Raw genomic sequence first — 10,930 nt, 5'->3', positions numbered from 1 at the left:
ATAAATTTCTGTTTTCTATTTTTTTTTTGTTGAGTGCTCAGATGTTCCTTATAATTCTGTAAAATAGTATTATTTTTCTGTGCATGCATTATATTTCCCAATTCTATACTACATGTCGTGAAGCTTAAAATATGAATGAAGAACTAATTAGGATGTGCTAAACTTGCCCTAAATATCACTAAGATTTTATCTGAGCATTTTCTCCAACTTTAAATAATTGACAATCGCTAAATCTATTCAACGAAAATGTAAAAATGAATCATTTTGTCACATTGTTTGCTTGCTTATAATTTTTCTGTTAATGTTAGCTAAAAAAATGTGAATTTAATATTGACTAGAATAATTATAACGGTAGATGTGCTGTTTTTGTTTTGATTTATATTATGGTAGTATTTACATAAAGCAGAAATTAGCTAAATTTGGAACCGGCAACAATTGTAAAATTAAAGATGTAATAAATATGGGTATAAGCATAAAATACCTTATCAGCTCTTTATTATGAAAAGTATTCCATCAGGATTTCTAACTACAATTAGTAGTGGAAGCTTTGCTTTTATCCATGTGAATGATGTGTCTGTTACCAGACGCCCTCTATCGGATGTGATAGATAAAGTAGAAATTCAGTCTTGGCTATCGGTGACTAAAAAGTGAAAAGATACAAATAAAAAGAAACACAAACTATTTTGAATGGATAAATTTATGTTCATTACAACACCAGCTCATATTTTATATACTTTTACTAGAAAATTTGAAGTAGGTGAGCTAGATTGAAGTTTATGAATTATAATTCAACCCAGTTCCATTAAACAGTTTCTGAAAGTTACCAAAGTGCAAATAATACCTATCATTCATCGTTTGTGTTAAAGAGTTATCGACTCTTACGTCACATCATAATACTTCAGTAGAACTTATTTGAGCAACAAACTTTGCTGTTTTGTTGTTCAGCTGTTTCACCATCAGACTGTAATACTTTATTTCGAATGATAAATATATTATATTTGGTATTAGAATATATAAATTATCTTTTAAAAATAGGAAGAGCATTTTCTCTTTCAATATTATTTGTTGTTTCGTGTCAGGAACTTATAGGCATATTATTTGTAGGTTTCGGTGAAGATTGCTGTACAGCCTTGACCTAGGTAGTTCCTTCTGGTTTGGCGCCCTCAACGATTGCCGGCGCAGCAGCGGTCTTGCTTGTTTTATCAGTCACTGGTGTTCTTGGCGGTGGTGGAGTCATACTAGTCGCTCTTTCCACAACTGTTACTGCTGCTGGTTTAGGAGGTGGCTCAATCTGTAAATTAGCATCATATAAAATGTAAATAAAAAAAAAAAAGAATCAAGTCAATTTTATAAAATGAAGACCAATTACTTATTGCAGTATTAACACATGCCCGGGTAGCGTGACTTAATTTAGAGGTTCGTTCCAGTGTAAAGTGGACCCATTGGAAACCATTATACAATAATAGAACAACACAGGGAAATGGCGACTTGAAATACTTCTGGCTTGTAAGATCAACGATACTCTCGAGAACATTCTAAACATATCTACCAATATCAATTTTTCGTTTTTAATTTCGGAATTTCGGAATTTAAAAAGAGAAAATGAAGAAACCACAAATTTTACATCATCAACTATCAGCAACTAACCTCAAGTTTCTTGATTTTCTGTTGTAGTCTGTGAATTTCCAACCTCTGTTGTTCGTTTTGTATCTCGAGATCTACTACTTGTTTTTCTAATTCTTTGGAGTGTTTTTTCAACTGTCTAGCTTCGCTGGCAACTTTATTCTATGTAAACAAACACAGTACATTATAGCTTATTTAATATTCGTCGTCACGCGCTCGCAGAGAGAGCGGAGACGTATTCGTCGCCAACGGTCATAACACGTTCGGCCGACGTTACTGTCCTCGGCCTAAAAGTAGGCCTACCAAGCTTTCCTAACGTCATAATTTAACAAGCAAGGCACTGTAGTCTATGATCTTCGACCAAAATACACTTGTCTGGTCAACATAACGTGTTGAATTATAAAGTTTGAAAAGTCTTTGTATAAAATCTCGTCAAGACCATATTAGGCCGAACTTACCAGCTTGTCTTTTACAGCTTTCTGAACTAACTCCATCACTTCATTTGTTAATGAATTTTCGACTTGAGCTACTCTGCGTTTTCTTGCACTAACTTCCACAGGTCTAAGAGATTTTCGCGTTTCAAGTTTGGATTTCATCATCTTCACGTCTGCTAGACTTCCCGGAGCGCTCTGGGGAGCGGTTCTTTCCAAAGAAGAATCCCTGTCAATGTATAATATTAATTTAGTGCATAATAATGTACCGGTATTACTGTATAAAATTAAAAATGCCTATTAGGCCTACTCTAAAAGTTTATGAATTGATAACAAGTCCAAAACTATTGCATTGATTAAGCCTGTGAGTCATAATTCAGATATGTGGGAATGATATTCTTATACTTATATATACACACAACGATACACTTGAATTTATTAAAATCATACATGTAAATAAGAATAATCATAACAATCAGTCAAATAGAAATATAAAAATGATACACACATAAGGACGTTGATCACGAACAGAGATTTGACGTAACAGATTTTTAAAAAAATACTGTACAGTACTTTGAATGACTTTCAAGGTAAATATTATGTTTTGGAGTAATATGAAAAAGTCAAATTTAACATTTTCCTCTCCACCCAGGAGGGGGTTCAAATTTGGAAAAAGTGGAGCCTTTTGAAGATGTTAACGACCAACCAATTGCGCTGACCACATACATAAGAATTCCATCTTGAAACTTGTATTAAATGTTGCTACTGTCTATAAAGATTATTTGAACAGGATTGTTTTTTTTTTTTTTTTTTTAAGTTTAAGCAATCTTCTTTCGAGATTTTTTTTTTTGCCATCCAAGCGGGGCCAGCTAGCAAACGGCGGGGTTCGTCCGAACCCCCCATCCTGGTTACGGGCCTGTGGTAGGATCCAATAGGCCTACTAATGGTGTTCCTTAAGCCAAGCACTCACTTCGTCGTACGACGGCCGTACGACGAATCTAACTCCGCTCCCTTCGAGCGCTAGACGACGCGACGCCGTCTGCTGATTGTGACACAATGTGATGGAAAATAAGAGTTGAACAAGTTCACTTTTTTTTAATACAATTTGATAGTATGTGATATGACGTCATCGTACCCATATTATTATGGACACATCACATTTTTGTTTTGTCACATATTAATGTGATAATTTGATAGTGTAGACAAAGCTTTAGATAGGCGAGGATGTATTCCATAGGCCTAGGTGTTTGATCTAGTGACCGGGGTAAATAACATAAAACGTGATGTAGTTATTTTGCAATAATTATGCGTTAAATGGTGCATTATTATTAACATGATGGAGAGTTGACAATTATCATGAAACCAATGACTTTTAACAGTTAAAAGTCCTTGATGAAACCATGATGAGACTGAATGCAAGACAGGTCAGATAGAACATTCAACATTTATACCTAGACAGGTCCGTTACTTCCTGGATCACCATTGGCCTATTGGGTGAGGGTTCAGTGGATTTTGGCGTCACCCGACGGCCGTTCAATCGTTTTCGACCCTCTTCTTCCAAAACATTCTAAGGAGAAAAAACACACCAGATTTACTACAACTATCTACCCGGGAACATTTTAAAGTGGCCTTTAGTTCGGTTTTTCTGTTTTAGATAATTTTGCTCAAGCTTAGGTGATGATCCTAAGCTAATTTTTCATCTAAATTACAACAAAATCATCATTTTCTTTGATGTACCGTCATGGCGCCATTTGAGTCGCACTGGAGTGAATGAATTAGTTAAGAGTGATGTCGAAAATGTAGAATCGTTTAAAATGTAATGAGGTTAGCAAGGAAGATGCTTTAACATGCTTAACATTACACTTTTTTTGTTGTTGTAAGAACCAGTAAAATTTTGCCCAGGCTCAGTGTTCTTATTTTTTGGCCGATTTCAGGCTCAAAATGTTCTTAATTTTTTTTTATTTTACACACTTTTCAAACATAGAAAATTATTATTGTACAGTAAAAATGGGCCCTTAAAAAATTGCCCCAGAAAAAAAGGCCTGGTAAAAATGGCCCCAAATGACAGTACACCTGATTATAGGGGTATTACATAGTCACACCTACATTACTGCTCATAGGGGCCTAAGGTACAGATATAATTTTTTGGTTTTTCAAAAACCTCATTTGACATTTTACCTCAGCCTCAATTTGTTCTTAATTTTTAAGCAACTTCAGCCTCAGTGTTCTTATAAAATGTGTTCTTATAAAAAAAAAAGTGTATACATTTTGAATGATTCATAGATTCAGCAGAGTAAGTTGATTTGATTTATATTTCCATTCAGTTTAAAAATGGAATTTTGAGAAGCCTTCTAGGCTGGACCTAACCTAGCGAAAACCAGCGCTGCCTGAAAGGTTCCATGAGAGGCACACATTCAGCTAAAACAACAGGCCTATTCTCCAATTCATTTCGTTGCAGTTTTTGTATAAAATATTTCAACTGTCAGGCGAATTGCTGGATTGTAGATTAAGACGTTTCTTTTGACTATGATGAAAAAGTGGGCCAGAAAACTTTATTTGCCCATATTAACGTGACGACGCTCACTGTATATACAACAATTCCTAAATAAGAAAGGTTCCCATCAGTTTCTTTCAGTCCATTTCAAATCTATTGGATCAAAATTACTGGTGTCAATTTAGGAACATTTACCAAGGCTTTTCAAAGTTAATTTACGTTCAAATGTACAAGTAAACAAGTTTGAGGAATTTAAAAGAGTCAACATTTGGTCGAGCGGAGGCTTATCATTGTGTGGAAAAACTGCCACCTACCGGCGGTGTGTTTGACGTTATTATGGTTATAACAACCACTAAATTTGACTTACTCGCTGATTCGAGAACCTTTTTCCCCATCTATCTTATTAATTATGGACCTACACAGTTACTGTAGCAACGTTTTACCTGCGCTTGTGGGTAATCCCGGAGTGCCCCTAAGACATCCTCTTTTGACAATGTAAACAATTCTGAATATCCAACTGATCGGACATCTGCCGTTCGTCTGTAAGAAAAACAAAGCAAAATTCTGGTCTTTAAGATTCAATTCAATTCCATTAACATTTATTCAATTAATAAATCAAATGATAAATAAAGTGGACAACATTACAATTAATTAATTAGGATCAAAAATAGAAGCGAAGCTTGTCTCAATTTGACCCCGACAAAAAAGTAAAAACTAATAATAAACGCATATCAAGTAGACCTATGATTAAGTAATACATAGGCCTACTTCCAGCGGAAGGCGACGTTAAATAATTGGAACATTGCTGATGATGATGGTGATGTTGGTACAGTAATGATAATGATGAATATAGTACAGTAATATTATATTATAAAACTACAATAATTATAATGTTTCTCTTATGAATGACGTCATCATTAACTTTGAACAGATGATCTTCTAATTTTATGCATGTAGATCGGATTCAAAAAGGGATAATCCACAAATAATATGAAGACTTAATTGCAATATGGGGTCTTTCTGCTGGTGATTCGGTAGTTGCTTAACGTGCACACGGGCCACATTGCACCGTGGACCAATGGCCCAACAAACGTCTCCTCAAAATCTACATTTTGATTGACTGATGCTGTGAGCAACATTTAGCTACCGCACTCCCTGAATTATAGATTTAAGCGAGAATGTGACGTCAGTTCATGAGGAAGGCACTATAAAAATATGAAACCTGAAAATTGTTCCTATGTTATCCTAAGTAAAGTATCGATTGAAGTAAACACGAAAGGCAACATTACACTCTAAGGCTTACAAAGTAGGATGGATCGTGATAGGTTTCATGACCGAGATGTTTGGTTTCATCGATTTTACATTTTGTTGGATCGAAGTTTTATACATAATCTGTAATTCGATGACTACCACAATTTAACATTAACCAGAATTAGCACCTGGTAGTAATAGACTCGTATTGCAAACTGTACGCTCTCTATTCCATCAAGCGTTCCAAAATATTGAATGGATTGGTTAACCACCATTTTAATTCCTATAGTATGATTGCGTTTCTTACTTACCTATTTGCAGCGCCCTCTATGTTTAGAATACCAATTTCTCCAAAAAAGTCGCCTGCTTTCAGAGTTGTTAAAACCGTTGCATCGTCCCTGTATCACAAATGAAATAATGTTATCGTATTATTTATAATCACTTCGAAAAGGTGCATAAACCACAGCATGGCGAGAAGAAAGCATGGGCTTGAAGATAGGCCTAATATCTTGTGATAGATTCAAAACACCAAAACAGATAGGCCTAATCTGGCCAAGGCCTAATCAGGCCCGTAGCCAGGTCATTTCAAGGGTGGGGAGGTTCTCTGGGCGTGGGGTCCAGGGGACTGCCTAAGGGCCCCGGTGGGGTCGGGGGCGGAGCCTCCGATAATGGGTCTATAATGTTATAAAAGCAGTTATGTTTTGAAAAAGATCTATGTAGTAAAAGGTGGTAATATAATAAAATTGGAAAATATTTTCTGAGAATTGGCATGTTTTAATCACACCGAAATACAAAAAAAACCTCATCGCATAATCAATATCAATATACTCAACACATTTATTATAAAACAAAACAAGCTATCATAGTAATTATAAGTATAAAGTAATTTACAAAGAATTATGTACTTATTATTTATAATAATATATAAAACATTTAAGAAGTTTTGTCTTGTTTTAACTTAAATAATGAATCTTCCAGTAGGCCTATATAAACAAATAGAGTTGCCTGTTACAAAATAAAGTAGGAGCTGAACTTCTTCTTGACTCTCATATTGTACACTGAAAATAATAGCACTATTTTTACTACATGGCTAAAAAAGCACAAATATTGTCATTACTACAACTGACAGGGCCATCGTTAAATTAAGTCAGAGCCCAAAATATAGCATCATATTGAATACGTCATCTGACATCATGGGAACCTAAACTTTAATTACAATTATTTGTTTACTAGGCCTAATTCGAAATTATTGTTTTAAGACTTTAACCTAATACAAACTGATTGGCGCACCGGTTGTGGCTTGGACTCCCAACCTTGAGGTCTGGCTGTGCAAATCGCTTGTATCCTTGGGCAAGGCACTTTATCTACGGTTGCCTCTCTCCGCCCAGGAGTACAAGTGTGTACCTGGTAGGTTCCAACACAACCTGCGCTGATTACTAGCTGCAATATTATGGAATGATAATATAATTTCATTTACTAATTTAATTTGGTATTCATTGTGTTCCATATGTGTTTGATCCAATGACCGGGGTAGTAATGTGAAGCGCTTAGAAGCCTTGTAAAGGCATGAAGCGCTATATAAGAACGACATATTATTATTATTATTATTATTATTATTATTATTATTATTATTATTTGTTATTGTTATTGTTATTGTTATTGTTATTATTATTGTTATTGTTATTGTTATTGTTATTGTTATTGTTATTATTATTATTATTATTATTATTATTATTATTATTATTATCATTAATATTATTATCATTATTATTATTATTATTAATATTATTATTATTATTATTATTATTATTATCATTAATATTATTATTATTATTATTATTATTATTATTAATATTATTATTATTATTATTATTAATAATAGCAGAGATTTGATGCACATTTCAGAATTTATAATCGTTTTTAGTATCTTACTGAATATTTATTGTCTACCGAATTATATATGAGTCTTTAGAAATACAATTTTTACAATATTAATCTTGTTTTTATATAGATAAATGTTCGATAAATACTATCTTTCATAAAACAAACGAAATTCAGCCCGTCTATTTTCATTCCAATCAATGACGAAATCGTCGAATTCTAGGACTTTCGACGGCAAAGCTGACCTGCCTGCCTAGGTCCCAGGCCAACCAATAATAAACAAAATGTATTTTTTTTTTAAATACAGGCCTATGGCGCATCCTCTACATGCATTTTAACTTTTACAACAAAAGCATAGGCCTAGTAGTACGTCCTACTGTACTTAAGCCTAGGCCTACAATAAGTTTGATGTCGTCGGGGTATAATTCTGTCTCATGCAGAAGATTGGGTCTAAAAAATCCCAAGATTGCTTTTAAAAACCCAAGATTCGCAAAATATTAGTATATATACATAAACTTCATTTAAAAGTACATCCTTTTTCAATGAATTATATACTGTACAGTATTTTGTACTGTATAAGCCTTAACAAAGTGTCTTGATTTTCGAGACCAGAAACTCGTTCGCTTTGGGCCATACTATTAGAAGGCCTACTCTGTGCGTCGGTGGAAAATCCTTTTTGGTGAATAAAATGTGATATCCTTTCCTCTGGTACTGTATGTTAGGCCAAGATTTTGAAGTTTGTGCGCAATTTCACCCATTCGATATTAACAAAGTCAGTACTTCACACACATTAGGCCTATGGCCTTATTATATAAAAGGGCATAATCGATCTCTACAGAGTGTCTAATTGATCTGTCAGTTTTATACCAGGGGCCTACAGTATTGCATAGGAGTCTTTAACAATAAGAAAATTTGGGAAAACATTTTCCTTTGAAATTTAAAGCGGGTGTGTAAGTGTAGCGATACGGACCATATTATTAAAAACTGTTGAATTCTAAATGATTACAAGATCACCAAGCATATGAATGAATCAGTCTAAAATGATATTCAAAGATATTATACAGCTAACCGCTAATGTTTGTTTTGCATGTCTAGTACAAACCGTCACTCACAAATGTGTGTAAAAATTGGTCGTATAATTTGATTACAAGTTGACCGTTAAAATCTATTGTAAATATTTATCCGTACACCGGTTTTGTTTTAAGTTGTTTGTTTTCAATATTATAGCTGTTTCTTTACGATGACAATGTTTTGAAATCGTACTTTATAACACTCCAAAATTTGTTTTATGGGCAAACAACAGAAGGCTCTAAATTTTTACAAGTTGACCAAGTGTGTTGCTGCATCATTATTGTTCAGTTACGATCACTATTCAGGCAGAGAGCAGCAGGCTGATAATTTGTTTTTCCTACAGCTATTTAGATGTCGTTGTTGGTAACTTGTTTTTTAAAGGTGTGAGTGTAAATATTCTCTAGTGTATATACTGTAGATAAGAATTGTAGATAAATAATGCACATAAAATCAATTGTCGATGGAGAATGGCGTCAGTCATCTGATTAGTCCTATATTAATAGTACCGATATTTTGAATACTCCTCTTCCGCGAATTGTTTTATTGACAGTGACTCATCTAATTCTTATATAATCACTTTAACATTTTAATCGAAATAGTTCACCATATCGTAAAAGTTTGAATACCCACCCAATTCGTTGGCGATCCTCAGTGTATGTTATGTTAATGAAACATGTCTTACTGTACTACAAGGGAATGTGTATTATGTGTATAACAAAATGTCAGTACGTATTTTTTAGATTTTGACGCACTCCGTTCTGTTGCGTGTGTCTGCTGTTGAAAACAAACTTCCTAATTTTGTGACTCGCTATGATGACTGAGATGGACCATGTTGATTTATTAATACTATGTTAATTTCCCAAATGCTCCATCAGCAAATAGTTTAGTGTGCGCTATGGACAGTATGGCTATGAAATTTTACTAACCACACAATCCACAATCATTAAGTATTTGGTGGATTAAGTCGCAAAACTTTATCTTAGTTTGGTGGCGCCATTTACTCTGGGTAGACGGAGATCGATTTCGTTACCGGTTGGTACATTTCTTACAATTAACATTCAACTAAAGGCCAGTGAAAGTCATCCTTATGTACGTGAGCTATCGTAAAGTCATGGTTTTCCGGAGTTGCGTTCAATTTAAATCTCCATGAATGTAGGCTTGTATCGCAGGCTACAATTTAAAAACGGGTGACCAAATAATGAAAAAGGCGTTAAATTTTGATTTAATGCTGGGTAAGTTAAAAACGGACATTCCGTCCGAGTGGGACTTATTCAAAAATTTGAGGAGGTTCGCTAGAAAAGGGGGGGTTCGCCAGAACCATAACCCCCCCCCACCTGGCTACGGGCCTGCTAATTAAGCCTATAAGGTATAGCAACATAGATACTTGAATATAAGCAATGCAGGAAAGAGAAATAATTAAAAGGTTGTTGAAAACTATAAACATAATTTATATCAATATTAAAGGTGTCAGTGTAATATATGCGCTATAGCAAAATAAATGTTAATTTTTAATAATTAAAATACGATATACAAAGGGCTAAACTGCCCTGCCAAATCTACGATTCACTTTATATATATTGATAGATTTTATTAACGATTTTAATAAGTAAATGCATACTGACTTAGTGTATTATTTGATTTTAGAAAATCATTTGAATATATGTTCTTTTTCTATCAACTGTAAATTATTCATATCCTAATTATTTTTAACTTTGCATTGTTATTCTGAAAAAAAGTCTTGGACAATGTGTGGCGGCTGTCACTCTGAAGGTTCTAATTAAATCGGATGTTCGAGGATCAATAGTGGGTCGTCTCCCCTTTTTTCTAAGCTTTATTGATCGGACCTATGACATATCTCTTCAAATTCCCACCTTTTGTCTATTGATAATGCTTCTTCACTCTCTTTTCACAGTGATACTGACAAGATAAGTAATTTGGTTTTTCTTTAATCTGCTCATTAATGTTGAAAAAACAACTTAAACCTAATTAACAGCAGACTCCACCGTCTCTCTTCATATTACAAATGGAACAATGGTGCATGAACAGTAGGTGTTAACAGATCGATAAAAACTCCCTGCTTGACTCTAAACTCTGGGCCTAGATACCGTTATAATTATATACATAATACATTATACTTATGTTATATATATATAGCCCTATATCTCTAGGCCTATATATA

The 10,930-nt window shown here is 34.0% G+C and overlaps 1 protein-coding gene across 1 annotated transcript in view; it reads right to left on the bottom strand.

The window, feature by feature from the left end:
* Positions 1 to 5: 5 nt before the first annotated feature.
* LOC117105298 (cyclic nucleotide-gated channel rod photoreceptor subunit alpha-like) overlaps positions 6 to 10,930 on the bottom strand; it is a 20,773-nt gene continuing 9,848 nt past the window's right edge. Inside the window, exons 7-12 of the mRNA XM_033246416.1 lie at positions 6,111 to 6,197; positions 4,992 to 5,088; positions 3,506 to 3,621; positions 2,082 to 2,283; positions 1,648 to 1,785; positions 6 to 1,291 (exon numbers count right to left, since the gene is read on the bottom strand). Coding sequence (XP_033102307.1) covers positions 1,136 to 1,291; positions 1,648 to 1,785; positions 2,082 to 2,283; positions 3,506 to 3,621; positions 4,992 to 5,088; positions 6,111 to 6,197 — 796 coding nt within the window. The 3' untranslated portion in view covers positions 6 to 1,135. The remainder of the gene's footprint in view (positions 1,292 to 1,647; positions 1,786 to 2,081; positions 2,284 to 3,505; positions 3,622 to 4,991; positions 5,089 to 6,110; positions 6,198 to 10,930) is intronic.

Source organism: Anneissia japonica, unplaced genomic scaffold (assembly GCF_011630105.1).
Source record: "Anneissia japonica isolate Jap-2015-1 unplaced genomic scaffold, ASM1163010v1 scaffold287726_len2788222_cov184, whole genome shotgun sequence".
Classification (NCBI taxonomy): domain Eukaryota; kingdom Metazoa; phylum Echinodermata; class Crinoidea; order Comatulida; family Comatulidae; genus Anneissia; species Anneissia japonica.
This window is presented reverse-complemented; position numbering and strand designations above follow the sequence as displayed.